A 24,240-nucleotide genomic window follows, 5' to 3' on the forward strand; every position below is an offset into this window, starting at 1 on the left:
CTTTATTAGAGAAAGATATTTTATACATCTTTCAAAAATACAAAATACAAAAGAAAAAAATAATAATTTAATTTAAAGATAAAACTTTATTTTTTAAAATAATTTGAGAATAAAAAACATATTTAATTTTTTATTATATAATTTTAAATGCTTGTATTTACCGAATTTGAGTTTAAAAATAAATTGTTTATACAATTGTTTATAAGTTGCTTTTTAAATGGTTGTATTTACAAAAATTGAGGTTAAAAATAGCTTTCATGGATATACTCTTCGGAATACAATATCCAAAAAAAAAACATATACTTGATAACCTATTTTAGTAATGTATAGTATTACTCTACAATAAAATTTAATTTGTTTATTAAAATATTAATATATATCATTAAAAAATTAAGGCTATGAGAAACGAAAATAATCTATAATATAATTATATGACCATTAGAGAAAATATATATTATTATTCATTATATTAAAAGTTCATAAATATAATGAAATATTAATTATACAATTATTTTAAAATATATAATTAATTATATTTATAAATATTTAGTTATTATTTTTAATTATATAATTAATTAGTTCTTAATTTTACTCTTGACCGTCTTTTAAATTTAATTATTTTTCAAAATTAAGCCATTTTCATAAACTAAAATAATTGTCTATATAACATTCCATTTTAGTAAATTAAAACTAATAAAATAGAACATTTCATTATAGTATTTAAAACAAGTAATGCAGTGCACAAAGTATATTGATATAGACTTACAAAATATAGGACTACAAAAATATAAATTTATACACTCAAATTAAACCAACAAGCTAAATACAAAAACTAACGAGAACGAAAGCTCTTCAAGACCTTAACCGATGATTTCTCATCCTCTAGATGTGTCTTTAAATCCGTAACATCAATTGTTTCCATCAAATATGTGATCATTGCAAAAGAAAAAAACGAATAAACATAAGAAAACATAAAGCACATAAAAAGGTATACTAGTGTACGAAAGAGTTATCCTTAAACAATTAAATCAGATTAAATCTAGATTTTGCTTGGATAAAAATATAATGAAAATACATATGCACAAATAGTTAACACTAAACTCAATTATCTAGATACATTCTATTGACGTAGAGATTCATTGGAGGCGTGCATTTATAGTATTATTTATGCTTTGTAGAGTCCTATGCAAAGGGGTTATCACCCTACTAGTCACAAGGTTAATCTCCTTCGCGTCTAAAACCAAATAGGTCCAGTAATTAGGATCTCTTACGGCTCTCACTACATAACTCATTCTAATCTACATGAATGTGAATGGTTATTATAGTTCACAATACCCCTCTACTGAATCTCATACTTCATTGCATACATTAAAGTTACCACCACCAAGAATTTTTCCTTGAAATTTCTTAAACACCACCATCATACATGTCTACAACCATATTTTCACCTCAATTAATAATAAACAACATCATAAACATACATTAGCTCCATCAAAGATCTATATTCAATATAGTCAAAGAAGAAAACAAGGCCAACATACAAGCTCACATTCAAAGGTGGCACTCAACGCCACACACGTCGCGAAAAGATGACACTCAACGACGGTTTTAACACTCAACGACATTCTTCTCACAATCTCACAAAAGGTAGAGCTCAACGACACTTTCTGGCACTCAACTGTCTAGAACTAGAATGATCCAAACCTACAGTACAAATATGGCGTTCAACAATGTCATGTTGCCGCTCACCGCCAAAAAATTCGCAAACCTCGACACTCTATTATATGCGACTTGGAACTAAAATACTCCTAAATGCATAACGAGACTGGCGTTCAGTGTAGGTTGCAATGAGAACATGGTTTAAAAACTCATAAACAGTAACATAATATTTAATGTTATTTCATTACATAATATCTACTATTTCACATTTATAATAGGAAAGTAAATGAAAATCATAAAGAAATAACATAAACTATAGTTTATTTGTATAATAAGTGCATATTAAAGTTGGAATCCAAATTTTTAAATTTTTCAAAAACAAATTAAAATAAAGATAACACTCTAATAAAATTTTATTAAAGTTTAATAGGTTAAATGCATGAATGACTATTTTAATATTTACATAGTTTTTTTTTTTAATTTTATGTAACTTTTTGAGGAAGGTTTATACATCTTTCAAAACTTTCATTTTTACATACATACTTTTCATCTTCCCATAAATCAATTATGTTGACAAAAGTAAAAGTAACTTTTCCAAAATTTATTCTTATCATAAATGTGAACTTTTATAAATATGTGAAAATTGTTAAAAGGCATTAAAAGGTCCATTAAAAAGTATATCTAATGAACAGTATATTTATATTATCAAAATTTATTATATTATTATAATTATTTATATATATATATATATAATATTTTTTATTTAAATTGTTGATATATCAATTTAGTCTATTTTATATATATTTTTAAATTATCTATAGGACACTTTTTTACTACTAAATAGAAAAAAAAACATATAAGTTACGTTTGTATAACGATTTTAAGAAATATGTTACAATTTGAAATTTACACATTACAAAAATAAATAACGAAAATTTACTTTTTTAAATAAAGACTTATATTATCAACAATAAAAGAATATATAAAATTTGAAATATATGCTAACAAATTTTGAATTTAAAATTCAAAATGAAAAAAACTGGTTAAAATTTTGTATCTTTGCAGAGTCCATTCTTTATTATTTAATTTTATAAAATAAAAACTTATATTAAATTTAATTGTACTTTTATAATTTTAAATTAATTTAATAAATATACTGTAATTTTAAAAAGTATTAATATAAAAACAAAGTTGTATTCATGTAATTTTGACATCAACCTAGAAGTTGTGTTAAACAAAATAATATTTAAAGAATATAACTTCTCCAAAAGTCGTGAGGCATAATTTATCTATATGAATAATTTTTTTAAAGTATACCTAATTTAATAAAATCTAATTTAACTTTGTGTTTGGATGAAACATTTCAACAATGCTCAGAAATTAAAATATTTTGTATTTAAATTGCTTGTAATTAAAATTTCTTCATTTTATAAATAACTTGTTTAGATAAAAAAATTAAAATACCTTACTTTTCCATTTCTTGTTTGGAAAAAATGAATTTCTTGTGAGATAAAATTTAATTTTTACAATATTTACTTTAGACCTGATTATGTTTTGAGTTCATGATAAATTTGAAAACGGGTTCGACGACCCAGATGGACCGAGCTGACCCACCCGACTACCCAACCGAATTGGTCTGACCCGACGACCTAGACGGACTGGGCCGACCGGAAAACCCGGACAGGCTGGGTCGATCCGATGATCCAGACATCTGGGTTGTTGGTCCAGCTCAACCCGTTTGTGTTGTCAAGTCAGTCGATCCGTTTGGATCGTATGGCCAGTCCAGCCTGTCATGATTGTGAGGTTGAGTAAGAAAAATTTCAAATTTCACCTTCTATAGGATATTTGAATTTCCTCTAATTTAACTAATTGAAATACTTCATAAAAATGCATGCATTTTAAATGCTTTTTAATCTCTCTATCGATACAAAACATTTCATTACAAAGAATCTCAAATTCTTCAAATAAATGAATCTTCCTTTTAGATTTCCTCGTCCAAATTGCTCTAGTTTAGTAAATTTTCCTATGTGGACTGAACTGAACCAAGGTTGTGCTCTGTCCTGTCCATTAGTTGGACACAACATCCATGAACTCTGCGTCATTTCCCATGGCTTCCAAAATCAAATAAGGAAGGCTCGCTGCAATGTCAATGGACCCTTCTTCAGCGCCGCCAAACACAGTAATCATGCCGTTACGTTTATGTTGTCCACCTCCAATTCGAACTGCTTCAGCCTTTCCCCAACCAAAATCGTTATCTAATATCTTAAACCTTGGGGAACTGCTAGTGATCAAGTAATTACTACCACCCACGCCACTCGGTAATGTTAAAAGCCTTGGCCTTCTCACCCAACATTCATAGTGCTTCTTTACCTTCTCACCAGAGTGCAAAGAAATCACCTTGTTCATCTCTAAAGCCCCCTTTCCAAGCCCACCCTCCAATAATTTCCCGGCTTTCATGCTCACAACAGTGGCTATAACTGAGTTTCCAAAATAACCCTCTGCCAGTGGTGGATCCATCCTCGACCAAACGCCAATGAACAACACATAATGCACGTTTTCTTGCGGCTCCACGCGCTTGCAACGTGTCACAGAACGCCAAACGAGAGTTAGAAGCGCTTGCAGAGAAGATATTCTGTCGCTGTTGGCCTCTGCATTAGCTTTTGATTTGAGTTCCGCGATTTTTTCCTTCGTGAAATGGAATACCCTCTCATGTGGAGCTAGTGGTTTGGGGTTTGGGGAGTGTTGGTTTTCTTCTTCCTCTGTGAAGGGAAAGTGTATGGGGTGGTCAATGCCATCGGGGAAGTAACGGTAGAGAGAAGGGAGTTTGGATATTTGAAGGGAGCCACGTGAGATTTCAGCCCAGGAATTCACGAAATGCCACAAAGACTTGCCGTCAGCAACGACGTGGTTCACTGTTAGGGCGATGAAGATGCCGTCGACTAGCTCCGTCACTTGCACTGCCAGCAATGGCTGCGACGTGCCCTCGTAGTTTTTAACTCCATTGATTGAGAAGAAGGAGGAAACAATGAGAGGAACGTATTTTGGTTGCAGGATGTGAGCAACGGTGGTGTTGGGTGCAGCCGCGTGGACAAAGAGTGCTCCAGCGTTGTTGCATACGATGTGGGATGAGACAATGGTGTGATGATGTCGGAGTATGGCGAGACGACCTGCGAGGAGTGGAAAGAATGCTAGAGTGGAGGAAAGGGAGTGTTGGAGGTGGTGGATTTGGAATGGGGTGTGTTTTACGTTGCGAAAAAGAAGGCCTTTTTGGATGGTTTCAGTAGGGAGGAATTGGAGATCCCAGGGAGTTAAATCGAGTTTATGAGGGTTAGCGTTATTGGGAACGGTTGCTTTGATTGTGGTGGTGGAGATGACTCGAACGTTTTCCATGTGTTAATCTCGGTTGAGTTATGTGATGGAGAGAAGAGTAGTTTGGGTTATTTATACGAAAGCAAGGTCTCTGATTGAGGCGCCGTCAAAGCGTGTTAGAGAAACAAAAGTGGAACAAAACTCCTGGGTTATGTGGATAGCGGAAGAACGATTAACAGATAACCATCAAATCTTCAAATCTTACGGAGAATCGGTACCTGATTACGAATCTGCATTCATACCATATTACATATACTCATGCTCTTCTCTCGGATGTTCCACAACCTCAGCACTTAAATCTGAATTCAAGTTCGACATCGTGTTGGCAAGTTCAGTGATATATAACTGAAAAAGAACATATACTAAATAACTAATTTCTAAAATTTTAATTAGACTAAAATTAGTTTCATATTAGTTAGTTCGTGATCCATTTATAAGATCTTTTTTTTTTCTTTTTAAATTTCTCATATTGACATCCAAGGCATGCATGAATTCTTGCTGTGATCGCAAAATAGCCTTTTGAAACACATTTTTATATATTAAATCTTATTTTAGTTTGTTAAAAGTACTAATAATTTTAATCAAAAGATCATTTTGATTTAACTAGCGAGAAAGAAAATTATAATCTATATGTTCTTTATTACAAGTGCGGTCTCTTGATGATAATAAATGACTTTTAATTCATTAAAATTACATTATTCATTTAAAATTTGGTTAAAATACTTCAAAATAATTTGCTGGGTTAAATATGTTTTTACTTCCTTAATTTATTAGAATTATTTATTTTTCACAAATTTGGACCAATTTAGTCTCTTATTTTTATAAATGCGTGAATTTATTATTTTAAACTAAATTTTGTTAAGTTTTTAAATAAACATTGAAACGATAATATGTCAAACAATAATATGTCAAATAGTGTAAAAAAAAACTAAAAATTCAAATGTTATCATAAAACGCTTTTGAAACATAAAATAAATTTAACAAAATTTAGTTAAAATGACTAAATTCATCATGTCTAAAGTTAGAAAACCAACTTGGGTCAAAATTTCAAAAAATGAATAATTTCAATTTTAACTCCAAAGTTGAAGGACAAAAACATATTTAATTCTAACTTTTTTACATATATTTGTTCAAAGATATTTTAACCCACTACTTCAGTCACCCTTACATTATCACATCACATCACTCACCAACATTAAAATAAATCATTCAAGTTGTTGGTGAAAAATGATAAAAAAAATAGATCAAAATGTCATTATTTATTGAAAAATTACTTCCACATCATTTAACACAAATTAAAACCCAGATTCAAAATCAAGCTTAAAAAATAAAACCATCATTCTATTCCATTATCTCGGAGAGAGTAGTGTAGTAGAGCATCACATATTTGAATTTGAAGTTTTTATATCAAACAGTTAACAAAATGTAATAATCTTGACTTCTTCCAACTAAAACAAATTTGAAAACTTCCGAAAAAAAACATTTTCAACTAGAGCAGGCGTGAACATTTTCGACCTGTTAATCCCATGACATCAAAATGCTCACTGCAGATACTAGAAAACCAATTCCAACATGAAGTTAGAAAAACACGAGCAGGGGATGCGTCTTTTTTCGTGGTTCCCAGACATTCTCTGCTTTATTCAAAAGTAAGAAAAAGTTAATTAATTATTGTTCCTTCCAAAGAATTAAACTCCGGTGTCAATTTTGACTTTATATTGTACAAATTAACCTCTTCTTTAATGATAATTTATATTAATATTTTATATGAGTGCAAACTCCTTTTGACGTTGAATTGAAGCAGTTCAAAAAGGAAAATAGATGAACTACAGACGAACATGTTTCACTGATAATCAATTTACAGTAAGGACAATGTCACAAAACTTGTAACTGTCATTTAAAGGGAATTCTCACAACACCGTAGCAACGTGTGTGGTGGGTGCTTCTCACAGCAAGAACAACTTCAGGTTGTCAGTTTTCATGCGTGTAATCAAAAGTAAAACACACAAACACCAATCAACTCCCTTTAATAAAATATCAAAACGAAATATTATTTCCTTCTTATGGCAGAGTACAGTACTGAACAACTCTACAATCTATCATGTATCAACATTTCATGTGTTCAACTAGAACGATGTTTTCATGCTGGCACTTCTCTTCTTTCTCCTCAATAACTTCCTCCACAAGCTTCCACTTCCTGGTTTCTTGGCAGGTACAATGGCCAAAGAATTATCAATACTTCTGTCTTCATGGCCTTTAACACCGTTCAAAACTAAAATCTTTTCTAGGGGTTCTATAACGCCAGGAATGATGAGGTTGGAGTTGCCATCACTTGCTTTAGGAATCTGGGCTTTAGAATCATCAGCTAGCATCTGATCAAGTAGAGAACGAGTTTTCACTTTTATGACCTTTGGATGAGTAGGACTTGGATCTACATTATTTGTGGTGGTGACGGTGGTGGCGGCGGCATTATCAGTAACTGTATTAAATTGGGTTGCGACAACACTGTCAAAAAGGGATGCATCTTTTGGTGCAGCCATTGCTTTCAACTGTTTTCCAAGATTAAGGATAGTTTCTTGACACTCTGCCAGCTTTTCTGAAGCAGCTGTTATCTCCCAATCCTGTGAGATTGATGCGACTCCTCAACTCAATACCAACACAAGCACAACAGAATTGAATTCGCACAGGTAATAAATTCATAATACACAGAATAAGACCCACCTTGGATAAAGTTTTCAACAAACGCTGGTTGGAGAAGCAAAAAGATGTAAAATGAATGAAATTTCTCTCGTAAATTAAAGTTGAACTTGAAGTGCTAACTTTGTTCTTTGAGGAATCATGGTTTCTCTTGATTAAATATTCTTAAAAATTACACAGGAACCAGTAATGTGACTATGAATCAACAAGAAAAAGGACTGGAATGAGATGAACTTACATTACGCAGTGGCTTATCTTTGTCAACAATATCATGTTTTGAGCACTCCTTTGACATGCTGAGAACATTAATTCGATACGTGACAATCCACAATTATAAATTAAAAACCATACGTTCAAAAAGCATATTGAACAGAAACAAATATATGAGGGCAATTCATACCTTTCAAGCTGGAGCTGCAATTCAAGACATTTGGCCTCTAATTCTTCACAATTGCTGTTCTTATTCTCCAGTTCCAATTCTAAAGCAAAAACCTTGTTATGAGCCGCTTTTAATTCTGCTTCTGTATGCTGTGAATCAAGATTTGAACTTATCAGTTTCTGATCTTTTATTTCATTCTCAAGTTTTCCATTGGATTCTTTAAAGGATTGTATCTCCAATCTCAAGCTGTCAACAGTTTTCTCTGATTCCTGGATTTGATTCATTAAGGATTCAATCCTATCGGTAGCTGATTGAAGCTTCCTTTCCAAGACTTCCTTTTGAGATTCAGCACTGATTAATTTATCTTTAATATCTGTAAATTCTTTCTCATTATAACATATCTCTCCTTTCTGAAGATCATGACCACATGAAGTAGTCACTTGAGGCAGTGATGACAAGTTTTCTCTAGGAAGATGCAACTTGTCTTTCTCTGCCAAATGACTTGTCAGCTCATTCTCTGTTTCACCTTCACTACGTGTTTCATCCCAATCAAATTGTTTCTTGATAGCATCCCTCATACTAGAAACATCCTGAAGTGAAAAGCAGTGGTTCATGATCCAATCCAATGATGTTGTTAGTTCTTTTGCAAAATTTCCACAATCGATCTTGCCACCGAGTAAATCATAACACACATGTAGAAATTGCTCTATGACTTTACTGAGTTCAGATGTTTTCCACTGGAAAACACGGACCATGTAGCCTGTTGGCATTCCTAGATTCTTGTAGGAAAGGATATCCCTGTCTCCTTTCTGCAAGGAATCTGAACTATCATAATCCACAGCTGGCAGGATTCTTTCAACAATTTCAATTATCTTTCCAATTGATTTACTCAGATCTTCCTGAGAATGTGGTTCGATTCTCTTTATTGACAAGATGTCAGCATTATTTTCACCACCGGATGGATTAACCACCAAAGTATTGGAACAAGAGATGCAATGAATACATTGGGGAGGATTCATTGTGTCAATATGAACCGAGCCTCTGCTTGAATCAAAGTCACACAGATCGAATTCGTTCACATGCCTCAAAGCTACTCTAATATCATGAAGTATATCATCAGGGCCTTTGTGAGTAACATGGTTTTGTTCCAGGACCATTTTTACTACATCCTGAAGCCAACCAGGAACAATGCCCTTAAATATGTCAATGGAGCAACTGTTCTTATTTGACTTTGAGAGGTCTGAAATGAGATCAGACACTGGAATGATCTCCATACCTACTACTTCTGAGGTGGTCTCGGTTGTCCCAGACAAAATGTGATCAGGCACTGGAATGATCTCCTTACCTTCTTCAGAAGTGCTCTCCTTTGTCCCAGTCTCTGAGAAGCTATTGATCTCAGTAACAGCTTTCAAAGAAGCGGATGGACTTTGAGTGGCTTTTTCAACAGAGACCACTGCTAATTTTTCCATTTCAACAAAGTCATCCATAAGATTTATGTCTGAAGCTCCGACACTTTTGCATGACAACGGTTCCTTCTGCTTTCCACTTCTAAAGTGATCCAATTCTGAAATCAATGCAGAAGCCCAGGACTCCGCACAACTAGCCTTGTCATCACTGCCAGCATCAGAGAATGATGTAACAGAGAACTCCTGTGATGCAAGGTTACTTCTATGATGTTCCACACTTACAAGTCCTTTAGATAATTCTTCAGTCTGCGATTCAAGATGCAAAAGTTTGGAAGCTGTGCGAGAAAGCATTACTCTTGAGAATTGAAGCTCATTCATTTTCCTATTTAGGGATTCTTTTAAAACCTTGTTTTCTTCTTCCACAGCACATAATTGCTCTGTCAGAGTATTGATTCTTCTAATGGGAGTCTCAGGAGAAGTGTCAACTGAAGATTCAACCATCAAACTGTTTGTGCTCAATTTGCTCCTCCTTATTTCAAATGAATCCCGTCCCAACATTTCAACCTCATTTTTCATTTTTGCCAGGGCAGCAGGACCTGGTAACCGTTTCCGAACCAGAAGGCGCAGCCTCTGACATTCTAATTCTAACTTGGCAATTTTTTTTGTACTCTCTAATTGCTGCTTATGAGAAGCCTCAGCTGTCCGACGACTAAATTCCCTCTCCTCATTCCGGATCTCAAGTTCCTTCTCAAGCACACGAACCTCATATGTCAGAGAGGTATTATCTTTCTCCATGGACTCTAATCTACTCATGAGTGCACCATGGTCTGCCTCAGCTTGAGTCAATTGTCTTTTCAGTTCTTGAATCAAATTTTCTCTTGCAAATATGGATTTATTAAGATGAGAATTATCGATCTCAGCTTTTGCAAGCCTTTTACTTGTCTCGGATAACTGCTCCTCCAAAACCATGCGCTCCTTTTCAAATTCTCTTGAAGCCTTCATCACAGCATCATGAATCCTTTGCTCTTGTTCTTCTCGAACAAATCGTAACTGCTGCATACATTCCTTCAGAGCTCCATCCAAATGAGCTACTCTCTCTTCATAAACTATACGCTGCTGCAAAGCTTCATCCAGATCTTGCTTCATAGACAACACTTCAGTTTCTGCCTTCTTCAAACCTTCAAAAGCAAGAAGTTATTAGAGATTCATAAAATTACACTAAAACAATTTAAATATGCAGCTATTTATCTGCTTTTCAAATCCCACATTTCAAGCTAATGATACTGAATACACACACAAAGATATTAAAGAATGCTACCTGCCATTGCTTCTTGTGCAACTTTTGTTTGTTTCTTCACCAGTTCATTTTTTGCATTACAGTCAGAAAGTGCTGAATCAAGCTTGTTATTTAATCTTTTCAAGTCCTTCTCTAATTCTTCTTTATCAGCTACAAGTGCCTGTACCTAAAATAAAATTAAAAAAAAAAGGTTAAATATGATAAACTACCATTCATATCAATAAATAAAGCAAAAACTTTGCAGAAACTTCCTCTGGCATAAAGACAGTGTACATAGCGGTTGGAATTCAGTTTGTTGGAAGGAGATCATTGAGCCAAAAATTCATGATGGCTAAGAGATGAGGGGAATCCCTCTTGGTCAGTATTTCTCATCTAGGAAAACTCATTACGCAACTTATTAATTTGGAGGATAAGCCTTGGATCAAAGTAATAGTCATATCATCAGATGATATGAGATCTCCAATACATCATGCCAAGGATATTGAACGTCCTTAAGAACAGAGGGGGTCATAATAACGAGTGATACAATAGGCTCAATAAATCTCGCTAGAATAAACACTTACAAGCTCTACTACTATTTTAAGAGAATGGAATTTAAGCTTAACTTAATTTTATAAAAACAACTTAATACGGTAAAGTTTATACTCACTTATATATTATTATTACTATTTTGTTATATTACTATAAAAGTGAAAAATATGCTACACTTCTATTCTTTCCATGGAGGAATGTCTCTTATATCTCGCTGAATATTCTAAAGGCTGTTTGTTATCTGCGTCAGGGATTCATTCCCAAACTGGGGTCTGGGACCTCGGCTTTGTTCTTTGATGACTTGACAGGGATGGGCCCATTAGCTCACCAAGTCCATTTTGTTCACATTGCTGATATTTGGAAGGAAAGAAATTGGGACTTCAGAGGAGTTCATACTTTGCCTCCTAACTCTACTATTCAAATTATTGCCAACATTACAATTACAATTAATCCTCAAAGAACGGATCATTTAGCCTCGATTGGACATGCTTCTGACATATATTCATCACCATCAACCTATTTGTGCTTATAGATCCTTTTTTTGCCACTTCCTACTAATGCTAAAAGGCTTCAATGTAACTTAGCTATCTCTGCTGGCTGTCCCAGATGTCCTGACCTATTGAAGACATTCTTTAATCGCTTGTGACTGCCCTCATACAAAAGAACTTTGGCTTAGATCAGGAATAGATTCAATAAATATCCTTAAAATTTACAACTAATAGTGTCAATTTGTGGATTATCCAAATCCTCTCGTTTAGTGAGTTGTCTTTAGTCCCTACAGTTATGTGGTGGGCTTTGCGTTGGAGAAATAATTTCATTTTCTCTCGGGATAAATGGTCCTTCTTTTTTTTCCCCTTGTTTACTTTTCCTTATGTGCCAAAAAAGGCAAAAACTAAAGTTCAAATAGTCCTCAAAGTCTGATGAGTAGATACAACCAGAATTATATTGCCAATTTTATAATCATAATATTTCAGAACAAAATGCACAGGAAAAAAAAACTAGATTATTATTCTTATTAATAAGGATAAAAGGTTAATTAATGAAAATACTCGTAAATAGGAGTAAGACAAGTGACGAATAGACAAGGTTGCAAATTGCAAGAAGCCAGCTTAATCATGATATTGAACATAACGAATAATTAATGCTGACAAAGTTAAATCACCTCCTCATTTTCTTTTGAAGTGAGATCCGTGTTGTCAGCTGCTATAATTGTCTTTTCTGAGGATTTTTTTCTCCAAAGCCACGTTTTTTGATCCATAATACTAAAAGCTTTAGCAGGGAGGAACCTACACCAAGTCAAGGCCAGTGGAAAGGAAGTGTGCTACTGTAAGTCTATCTTGAAGGATAAGTTCATCTTAAAACAGAACAAGGATCCCAGTTAACAAAAATTAAGTATAAAATTCAGTACAAAATAATCAAGATTTTTTAAGTACTTTTATTATGAATAGATTTATGATCTCCACAGAGACACACTGTATATCAAGATTATTCCCAAAAGAAATTAAATTAAACTTGCGAGTATATTGTCACAACATGACTGCAGAGTATAAAACTTAATCACCATGGAAATATTTTTAGTAACCTCGATATGTACTAGCCTAGTGTTCAGCCAGAAACTTACAATCACAACATACAAATTCGTACATTCCATAAGACATAAATCCATCACAGTTTTCTGTTTATACAAACATGACAAAACATAAGACATAAACCATATCAGCCGACAAAAAATTCGCATGCAGCAGAAAATCACGAGAAAAATGCTGTTTCCCCCTTTCCCACTGAGAGAACAAACCAGACAAGATATACAAACTCATTTTGCTGTAAACAAAAAAGTTTAGGAAAATAAGAACAAAAACAGATATTTTGTGCCATATGTGTGTGTATCTATATTTATATTGCCATGTCTAAGAAAGGTGTGTTAGGAGGTTTCTGACCTCTATGGACAAAGTTTGAGGATGTGCATGGAATGGATGATCCAAAAAGTTAAAAGGGGGATAACTGAACTGCAATACAGTGTGGTGGAGTGGAATCAGAAGCGTGGAAATAAGAATGAGTTAGGATAGTTGAGGAGTGTTTGAAGGTTGAGACATCAAGAGTTGGAAGGGAAATGCGCATGATGTGTGATCTCTCACCAGCGGAGAGTGGAGGAGTGAGAGTGTGAAGCGACCATAACACCCACAACCAGCTCAGCTTTCTTTGTAGAGTGAGAGAAAGTGTTTGGTGAGGGAGAAAAAAGGGGAAGAAGTGAAAAGATAGGGGAGTGAAGAGAAAATGACAGAAAAAATAAGGAAGAAGGAGAAGAGAGAGAAAAGTGTCGGCTTGGTGCTTTTATTGGATCTGCCAACACGAGAATCGAGGACTGGGATACTTTTATATGTGGGGAAAATTAGTAACAAAAGACGAGAAGTCTCAGATACACGTGTACTACCAACACCCATTATTCAACTGGGGGTTATGCAGTTAATTTGGTTAAAATAAAATATCTTGCATTTGTAGAAATTATAAGTTTTGTGAAAATCAAATATTCTGTTACAATTAATATTAACTTGTAAACGATTTAAAATTTATTTTTTTGAATCTATAAATTAGTTTATATATTGAATAAATTAATTTTTAATAATTTTTAATATTTACATTTATTTTTTATAAAAATAAAAGAGCAATAAATATATATTAATTTTATATAATATATTTAACCAACTTAAATGATTTTTTTATGAAACAATTGATAAAGTAAATAAGTTAACCATTAGTTTATTTAATTAATTTATAAGTCAGTGTGATCACCATAATAATATATAATATATGAGTGTGTTTGACAATATTAGTATATTTTAGTTAATAAATTGGTGGTTCATTAATAAGCATATAATGTATAAGTTTTTAGATAAACTAATATACTAAACTATAACTATTTGGTAATTAGTTAATCTATTAGTCCGTACCTGGTAAATGACATAAAAATGCATAATTATGTAAGTTTATTGTATAAATAAAATCTCTGTTTTCTAAACCAAAAAATGTTAATTTGTAATTAAAATTGTGGATTTTTTTTTCAAACAGTTAAATTCTTATTAAATATTTTAGTGATTTAATTTATTTTTTAAAAATTGTATGTATATTTTTTGTAACGTTCCTAGTAAAGAAAAAATAACAATAAAGAGAAAATTATAATAAAAGAATAATAAAGTAAATGAAAGAGGTATAAGGAAACACTTATAAATATGTTTAATCTCTCTTATGTAGGTTTCCTCTTGATCTCTTCTTTTTTCTCTTCCAATTTCTTCTTCATTTCTCATTTTTTCTCAAATCTATTCTTCATTTCTCATTTTTTTTCTTAAATCTAACTATATCATGTTGAAATTGAAGAGTTAAGAAACATTTAGACAAATTAATATCATCTTTTGAGTAAGTTCAATTTCTATCCCATTTTCCATTAAAGCTTCCTACATGTTATTTTCTTTCAGTTAAATGTATTTTTTGTACTCTCTAGATGGATTTCTATTTGTTGTGATCATGAAACCATATGCTTATCATTGATCGGACTTTTGTTTGTGTAAATATAACAATTGTATATTTTGAAGTTGTGTAGGGAAAATGCAGTGAAAAATCTTTATAAAGGTAAGGGAAGTTAGCTTTTGTGTTGTTTGATTTTAATTGTTTGAAATTTATATATCTATTGATCTGAATACATGTTGAAATTGTAAGTGTTATGGAGATTTTATTTTGATTGTAACTGGTTGATTAAATAGAATGTTTGTGCTACCTTGATTGTGTGTGTTTCTATTGATTGGATATTTGGGAGAAGATTGAATTAGAAGATCAAATTTGCACAACTAATTATTAATGGTACCTTTGAAACCATTTGGAATTTATAAAAGAAAGTAAAGAGTACCAATTAAGAATTAATTGAATAAAGTAGATATTCATATTCTCTTTTGATGCATTGGCATTGGGTGTCCTTTTGATATCATCGAACGCCACTGTGTGCAATGTTTATTTTAGTGATTTTGATGTTTCCTTATGATTCTCTTGCTATATTGGTACTATTATGATAGATAAATATGTATGAATTATGAAAATGATTGTGTATTCTTCGGTTGAGTAAGAATTGTTTCTTCAATTGTGGTATTAATAATTCATCATGCGAATGTAGTAGTTCCAAGGTTGGAATTCTATTGTTGATGGTTTATGTTTGTATTAATGTAAGAATTAGGTTAAGACTATTCTAACTTTACTAAGTATTAACTTCATAGAGAGGAAGATACTTATGCTGAGAGTTGAAGAATGTCCTTATCCATGGTTTTAGCAAATCATAACTAAATTTATAGTAAGTGATTTATCCTATTATTCGGGAATATGAGAAGTGGCCATGGGATGATGAAAACCCTTGAAAAGTGAGGGTGAATAGAACATGTGTATTGTCTTGGATTTTAGTCAATAATCGAGTCCTTTTGAAATTGTATCTAATGTATGATGACTTTGAAGACCTCTGAAAGTGATATGAAACTGTTGTGATTGTTTGAGATAAATATAGTTGTTAAAATAATAAATAAATTTAATTGTATGATAAATTCCTTATTATGGTAATGGTCCCTAACTTTTAATATGTATATACATATATGTGTGTGATATTTTATTATGACCATGATGCATAATTGTACTCTAGATTTGATTTGATAAATGTGAACTACTTGCATTTTTTTTAATGATTTATATAATTAATTTCTTGTTGAATGAGTTGTAGGATTGAAATATGTGGAGGGATGATAAAAGTTGAGCTAAGGGTTGATTGTATCTTAGGTAAAAGTATTTAATTATTTTAATGTGTATACACTTTTAAAACACTTTATGCTTGTTTTTTTTTTTCTTACGTAATTATCATTTGATAATACCTTTGATAATACCTGAGTAGAGGAAAACACAAGTAGTAATTGTAACACGAGAGCTAAGGAAGGTCAATAAAGGTTTGAAGTAGTGGTTATCAAAGGTGATCATGTATATAATCTTTTGAAGAAATTATCAATTATGGTCACTAAAAATTGGAGCATTTTAAAATTTCTTTTATACTGTCTTTTTGAAATACAATTTGAATGGACCGTAATTTGTACTAAAATCGTGTTATAAGTATATTATGAACAATGTTTACTACTACGTAATGCTATAACAACGTAATATATTTAGAATGTTTATACCTTTTCTAAATAAAAATATCTTATTTCTTTCAAATCATACCTTCACTTATTTTTCCTTTTTCTTCCGTGTTGAGTTCGATATTAAGAGTATAAATAACTTTAAAATAAATTAAAGCACTTCAAAAATTTAATAAAAATTAATTATTTAAAAAAAATATTATTATAATTATGGAATAATAATTTTGTTTAGAGAATATAAAATGTATTTATATGACAAAACTAATTTATTTATATTTTTTTAAGTATGTTTATTATTAACAAATATTTTACGAGTTATTAATTACATTAATAAAATATAAGTAAAAAAATATAATGTTTGCACAACTTCAATATGTATAAAATAAATGTTTATATATATATATATATATATATATATATATATATATATATATATATATATATATATATATATATATATATATATATATATATGACTTCTAAAAAGTAAAGTCATATATTCATACATTACTTCTTTACTTCTTTACTTCTTCACTTCTTCATTAAAACAACACGATTTCCTTTTATTTCTTTAAGTTAATTTTCAAACATTATTTATCCATCTAAAAAATATTTTTTAAATATATAATTTAAAAGATAATAATCATTGTGCTTTTAATACACGTGTTAGATAAAATCAATATTACGTGTACTATACAATTAATGACATGGTAAGTGTAACGGTGTAAAAGGACCACAACCTCTCACCAATCCACAACATGCCCCTCATAAATCATAATTGATTTGGACTCATTTATGCTTCGTACCCTTTCATATATCCGGTTATTTGTAATGTAGTGTTAACATATATTTTTAATATTTATATATTTATAAAAAAAATTTAAAAATTATCGATATATTTTAATTATAAATTTAAATAAAATATAATACATATCATTCATGAATTTCACACATATTTAAATAATTGTATGAATGATAATTTACAAATAAATTTTTTTTTTTTAAATTAATTGATATATGTAATCAAAACCAATATATTAATATTTTAATTATATTTTTTTAATTTAAATTAAAGTATAGTGAGTATGAGTATCTATAAATACAAATATTATGATACATGTATCCATTTTATTAACATCATGCGAATATAAAGAATACTCGTACCCATTAACTACAAATGTTCATTTACAATATCTTACGAGTTGCACAATTTATCCGTAAAAATCTCTAATTATAAGTGGAAATATATGCATTCGTATTTGTTTATTTTTATCTTACAATTATAGAAAGATAAAAAATTATTTATTCTAAATATTATTAAATCATTTTTTTTATTAAATTTATAAAAATAATATATTATTAAAATATAATTGTAAAAATTTAGATACAAAATTTAGAGGATAATATATTTAATAAAGTAATTAATAAAATAATTTATATTAATAAGGATTAGATCGACCGTGAAACATGTACACTAAAAACGGTTATTAAGAGGTCATTTATAACTATATATAAAGGGGATTCCCTCTTTTGTGCCCACATTTCATAATTTCAATTTTACCCTTTACAATTTAATTATTTATTAAATTTTTAAAAATTAACGGTTACTTTTACAAGTTTTTATAAAACTATTTACTTATCTCTTTCTTATTTTTTTTCTCATACTATTTATCAACAATTATTTTTCTCATATTTCTTCCATACATTTTATTTTATTTTTATTTTGTTTATTAACTTAATAACATTACAATATCATCAATTATTAATATAATTCAAAAAAATGCGTACATACATGCGCGATAACGCCTGTGTTTAAGTTAGTTAGAAATAATATTCTTTATATATGGATGTAAATATATTTTGTATATAGTTTTTTGTTTAAAAGATATTTTTGCTTTAATTTTTTATACCTTCACTTCTTATGTATGTTTAAATAATGTGATATTGGAGAATAAATTAAAAATATTTGACAATAAATTTAAAAAATAATATATATAATTATTTTAATTTAATTGTATTACATTTTGTTGATATGTCGTTACTTATATTTTTTTCTTGACATATCTAATATCTAATTTCTAAGTTCAAAGTTCAAATATCAATCCAAACACAATTTAATAAGTCTATCAGAAAAATTAATAGTTTTAGGTTAAAAAAGAAGTATATACATTTACATTTTAAACTTAATAATCAAAATATATTGAAATTTAAAATAAAAATAAAAATAAATTTTATTTAAAAAATAAAAATATATTTAACTCTTAAAGTTATAAACTACATCTAAAATGTTAAATATATAAAAGGTAAAATAAATAATAAATAAAAGATATGTTAATGAGAAATAAAAGATTACATGTAATAATAATTATTTGGCATTATATATGGATCCCTCACTGACACTGTTTCTGAGAATCTCGAGCTCTGCAGGCTTCTGCGTGGGCAAGATTCGTGGGTCATTGGTTGTCAATGAGTTCATGAGATTTTCTTGGGTTTAGTACCACATTTTTATATGCAGAATCAAATTATACAAAATTTTAAAATAAATAATAAATAGTATTCATAATACATCACAACATTTTTATTGATCAATAAAATTTTAAATATAATAAGTTTATTCTTTGTTATAATCTTTACTTAAAAACTACACTACCAATAATTTTGAATTGATCCTGTGTGTAAAACATTGTCAGCACAGAGATAAAATAAAACTCCATTGCATTAGGTGATCTTATTTTGCTTTCATCCAACGGACTGGAAGATAGCAGGTCGTTGTCTCTTTTAACACTGTCTCAGTCATGATGTAAGTGAGGCTAACATTATCATTAACAGAAAACTTTATTTGAAATATGCAAATTATGGTAAATTAGATCATTACTATTTTGAGATATAAGATCGATTTAGTGATAAAATAAAAAAAATAAGATAAAAGAAAATTGAGGGTTTAATTCCTTGACTAACTACTAGTAACAATTAACATTATGGATAAAAAAAATCAATAATATTTGTTATAAAAAAGGATAACTTTCATTTTATTAGCTAGTATCATAAAACGTTTGCTAAATGAAATGATTATGAGGAAGAAGAAAAGGAGTGGTTATTAATTAATGGTGCATGAAGATTCAACTAATTAATTAAGGATAGAATGCATTGCTTTATATAACCAAAGACTTTGGCTTTACTCTTAGCATTCTTCTGTCCGAACTTTATTATTCTTAGCTTTAACATTAATGGCGATTTTGATAATAATTGAGTGATAATGTGGACTTGTGGACCCTAATCTGCCTCATGTATTGAGTGGTTAGAGTTTACCTACAACCAACAAAAGGATGTGAGTCCAGGTTGTTTCCACTCTAATAACTTCTTGGTATTCATTAAGAAATTCACAAATAAATTTTTTTATTAGGGATGTTAGAGGTGCACCATGTAAGAAAGAGAGATGTTTTTGAGTGTGTATCTTATTATACATTGAAAATGAATATTTATATACAACAGAATGATCTACAAAAGAGACGTAATCATGCTATGCATAATTTGCAGAGATTTTGACTAATATAATTATAGGAGAATCATATTTCATCAGTTTAATTAGTAAAGAATAATATATTTTCTATAAAAAAAAAAGGAAAAGTTATGCTTCTGGTCTTACATTTTCTATCAAAACTTAATCTTAGGCTATGTTTTCTAAACTGATGAAATTAGTCTTCTAATTAATTTTTTAAAATATAAGATTTTGTATCCTTATAAGGCTTTTCCATTAACAAAATTAGTGAAAGAGAAGAAATGATTCGTTAAACTGAAATAATAGGTTTAAAATTAGTTTTGACAAAAAAACAAATACAGTAATAAAAAGCATATCTTTTTTTTTTTTAAAAAAAAATCTGTTGTTAATCGTATTTCTAATACCCTACAAATAATGGTTATTATTTATAAAAATAAATTACTCTGATTTCTTTTGGAAAGACATTTGATTTATACCAAAATTAAATTCAAGACCATATGACTTAATGTAACACAGTAAAAATTAAATTATCAACTATATTATAACTTCATCAAAAGATTTATACAAAATTTTGTAATAATACAAATTACAATATATATATATATATATATATATATATATATATATATATATATATATATACGAATATGTATGTAAGGAGAGAAAAAAAAACTGTAAAATTTACAAAATTTATTTGTCTTACTTATTTAAGTGAAATATAATTGTGTGCCAAAGAAACATATTATTGAAAATATGATAGCAAATAGGAAAAGATAAAAAAGAAAGACTATTATGACTTTCGCATATCCACATAATGCAAATTTTCAAATTGCACCACCAACTCATTTTAATTGGATTGGACTGAAGATTCTTTAAGAGTGGTTTTTCACTTTCAATATATAGATACTTTTTTTTATGTCGAGATATTATTATATTGGTTGAAAAAATATGTCGAAAAATTAAAATATGGTTGTAACGTTCCATTTAACTATTAAACAAAATTAAATGAAACATTACACAAAAATAGTACTGTAGCGTAGTCCTGGGATCCTTAAGACAACTCCTACAACCTGGACACACCATGATGCCAACGGGAAACCAGATACAAGTTTAACAAAAGAGAGTAGAGTATTAAAGCATAAAACAATACATGGACCATAGCCCTAAAGAAACCATGAAGAAAAAAAAATCCAGCCCAGATGGCTAAGCAGCGGAATTGCCATTTCCTTGCTGATCACGAGAACCTCGCCTATCTGCTCCCATCAATCAAATTGATGATCATCGCAAGAAAGAAGAGCCACATACAAGACAACCATACAACAAACCGAGTAAGCTAGAGCCAACAACATTTTTATCATACAATCGAATATATTTTCACCATTCAATATCCATACAACAACCAAGCATATTATGACTCTCAATCAATACACTACGACTCGACTCATCCGGATACGTATAACCTGGTCGGATTCAGCAGTTGCTTGCACTTGTGGTGGATACCTCTGCTCACCCCCGAGTTGCTCACCCCCGAGTTATGTGTCACAAGTGTTACAATGAATCCGTTTTCCCTCACCACATGGTTAGCCCTTAATGAATTTCAGGCCTCATGCTACTTTCACCACAAGAGTCAGTCCGCTCTAGATGAGACTAACCGACCCCTTAGAGCGTCAGGATACAACCTTACCTTGAAACCTTACCTAGTTATACAGATGGGGCACCACCATAGACACCCACTAGCAAGGGCCATGGAATTACGTCCCGACCACTGAAGCGCAACCCCAGAAGTCTCACCTAGAGGCTCCAAGGAATTACACACTGACACGAACCCAACAATCATAAATCCACAATGAGAGAATACCAATCATGCTTACAAATTCCATGTCAACCTCTAAAAATATAATACCTCATTCGTACCACATGTTGAATCCATACCACTGATCATTACCACCCCATGAGTATAAGGCCTCATCTCATATCATTACCATGTCTCGTAAATTCCAACTCACTCATTAATTTCACATGCCAAGTTTCCATGATATCCATCATACATTTCATGAATTTTGTCACACATACATGGCAGTCCATTATATATATATATATATATATATATATATATATATATATATGTATGTATGTATGTATATGTATATCTCAACCTAGCAAGCATACCCAAACCATTACCAATCATACAAAGGCAACCAAGTAACCAAACCACATATTGTCTCGCCCAGCCCCTCGCTCAGGCGAGACAGTCTCGCTTAAGCGAGTCCCCCTTTCGCCTAGGCGAGGGCTCAAAACAGGAACAGAAAACAACGTGGGATCTCGCTTAGGCGAGACCCCTTTCGCCTGGGCGAGTTGTTTGCTCGCTCAAAATAATGAGTTGGCCGCCTGGGTGACCTTTGGCGAAAAAGGCTTGGGCGAGCCTCCGCCAGACTCGCTTAGGCGAGTCCGACTCGCCTGGGCGAGATTATCAGTTTTTGCCATAGCCTCACCTGTAACAGATGTATCATTCAACCCAGCCAATCACACAAAGCATCTCACATACCAAGAACAATGATTATTCCATACAAACAATTCACAAGCTCAAGAACAGGCATAAAAACACAACTTAGACTCAAACCCTAACTTCCCGTTCCTCGAAAAAGCTTAGTAGAGATCTTGGCGACACGACCACGGGCACAACAGCTCTAAGGACGAACTATAGGGGTGGAGTAGCAAGCTCTCTTAGCTCAACGTGGCAGTGAAACAAACCCTGGCAGAGGGGTTGACGGCTGCAGTCCTAAGTTCTGCGAAAATGAGTGAAAAGTGAGGCTTAGGGCAACGGTTTTATCTACTGGGTCAGCCTTTAGGCCCACTTACAAGAACAGCCCCTTAAAATATAGGGCAGGGAGAAATGGAAATATTTTTAATGGGCCTTATAGTGGTGGTATAATTAAAATTTATAAAAAAGATATTACATTGGTTAGAAAAATAATAAATCTAAAATATAAACTCAATTATATATTACATTATATATTGATCGATGCAATATGTAATAAAGATTACATAATGTGATATAATCAATTGTTTCAAACTCTCGTTTTTCATTCTTCCTAAAGTGTCACATATAAGAGAAATATATATGAAATGAAAATATTAATAAATGTTTCAAATTTGGAAAGACATAAATAAACAAACTTAATATCAATCTTTTAATCCATATTGCAAAAATGAAAAAAAGAAACAAATTAAACACGAAGGGTGGAAATGAAGACAAAGTGAGGTCGAAACAAAAACAAAAATAGAAGAGTTGAGATTTATAATTTTTACACTGCACAAATAGAAAGCGAACGTGCATGAAGATTTACTGATGACCAAGAAATGCTGCAAAGGCTCCAACAGTAATGAAACATAACTATAATCTTAAAATGGTTTATTATACTACTTAAAATATTTGATAATAGTTTATCAGGTATTACAAATATATTGTAACCTTAAAGTACTCGTTAAAGAATTAAAAAAATAACAAAATTATTTTTTCACACGTTTATTTATAATATTTATTATATTTAAATATCTAGAGTGGAAAATATTAATCAATATCCTTTCCCCAAAAAAAAATTAGGGTTTATAAAGTAGGAGAAGAAGGTGTTGGAAATTTCTAGGAAATATGTGGGATCATATAATATATTTACATTATCAATTATTCTCGTTGATCGAGTCTATTTGTCAATCAATTTTATAATTGTTGCATAAATTTTGATACTGTAATCTCATATAATTGACAATGACAACTATCCTATAATAGAGAAAGAATTTTATAAATTTTATAGTGTTATGTGTTTTTGGTAATCAAATTTGTTCTCTTCTACAGTATACTATACATGAAAGTTTAGAGGATGAGAGTTTAAAACGAAAAGCACATAAAAGGATTCTCGTGATATGGCAATGCTCGAAGGTTAGTCTTTATTCCTTTCTCCGCATTAGTTTTACATATGGTATCAAAGAAAAGTTAAATAGCTTTGTCTGGCTTGTTTTTTGAATATGTCGTCTTTTGGATTCTTTACTTGTGTTCTTCTTGTGTTTGATGTCAAACATAATATTATTGACTGACGTTGGAAGTGTCACTATTGATGAGTAAGGTTAACCCACTGATTGACTTTGTGGTTATGAGTACAAAAAATCTCGGAGCATCATCTTACAACTCTATGAGGCTTTGGCATTTGATACAATTTTATTTTTGGATAGTGGATGTGCGAGAGAGGTTGACG

At 30.9% G+C, this 24,240-nt stretch overlaps 2 protein-coding genes across 3 annotated transcripts; both read right to left on the minus strand.

The window, feature by feature from the left end:
- Positions 1-3,668: 3,668 nt before the first annotated feature.
- LOC114176017 (protein ENHANCED PSEUDOMONAS SUSCEPTIBILTY 1-like) lies at positions 3,669-5,049 on the minus strand. The gene has a single exon (XM_028060910.1). The coding sequence runs from the start codon at positions 5,047-5,049 to the stop codon at positions 3,727-3,729; it is 1,323 nt and encodes a 440-aa protein (XP_027916711.1). The 3' UTR covers positions 3,669-3,726.
- A 1,798-nt stretch (positions 5,050-6,847) lies between these two features.
- LOC114178220 (filament-like plant protein 7) lies at positions 6,848-13,663 on the minus strand. Of its 2 annotated transcripts, none has more exons than XM_028064004.1 (6): positions 13,273-13,663; positions 12,498-12,689; positions 10,826-10,970; positions 8,123-10,685; positions 7,961-8,018; positions 6,848-7,646 (listed from the first exon to the last, which is right to left on the minus strand). In XM_028064004.1, exons 2-6 carry the CDS (start codon positions 12,591-12,593, stop codon positions 7,152-7,154), a joined length of 3,357 nt encoding a protein of 1,118 aa, XP_027919805.1. In that variant the 5' UTR covers positions 12,594-12,689; positions 13,273-13,663; the 3' UTR covers positions 6,848-7,151. The 2 variants fall into 2 exon arrangements, with proteins under 2 accessions (XP_027919805.1, XP_027919804.1); XM_028064003.1 differs by having other exon boundaries at positions 12,498-12,621; positions 13,273-13,662.
- Positions 13,664-24,240: the final 10,577 nt, after the last annotated feature.

This window comes from Vigna unguiculata, chromosome 3 (assembly GCF_004118075.2).
Source record: "Vigna unguiculata cultivar IT97K-499-35 chromosome 3, ASM411807v1, whole genome shotgun sequence".
Classification (NCBI taxonomy): Eukaryota; Viridiplantae; Streptophyta; class Magnoliopsida; order Fabales; family Fabaceae; genus Vigna; species Vigna unguiculata.

Coding starts and splice junctions, on each gene's coding strand:
- LOC114178220 (XM_028064004.1), bottom strand. CDS start 12,593: ATGGATCAAAAAACGTGGCTTTGGAGAAAAAAATCCTCAGAAAAGACA. Junction 10,971..12,497: donor CTTCAAAAGAAAATGAGGAG/GTGATTTAACTT, acceptor ATTTTATTTTAG/GTACAGGCACTTGTAGCTGA. Junction 7,647..7,960: donor AAGATAAGCCACTGCGTAAT/GTAAGTTCATCT, acceptor TCAATCTCACAG/GATTGGGAGATAACAGCTGC.
- LOC114176017 (XM_028060910.1), bottom strand. CDS start 5,049: ATGGAAAACGTTCGAGTCATCTCCACCACCACAATCAAAGCAACCGTT.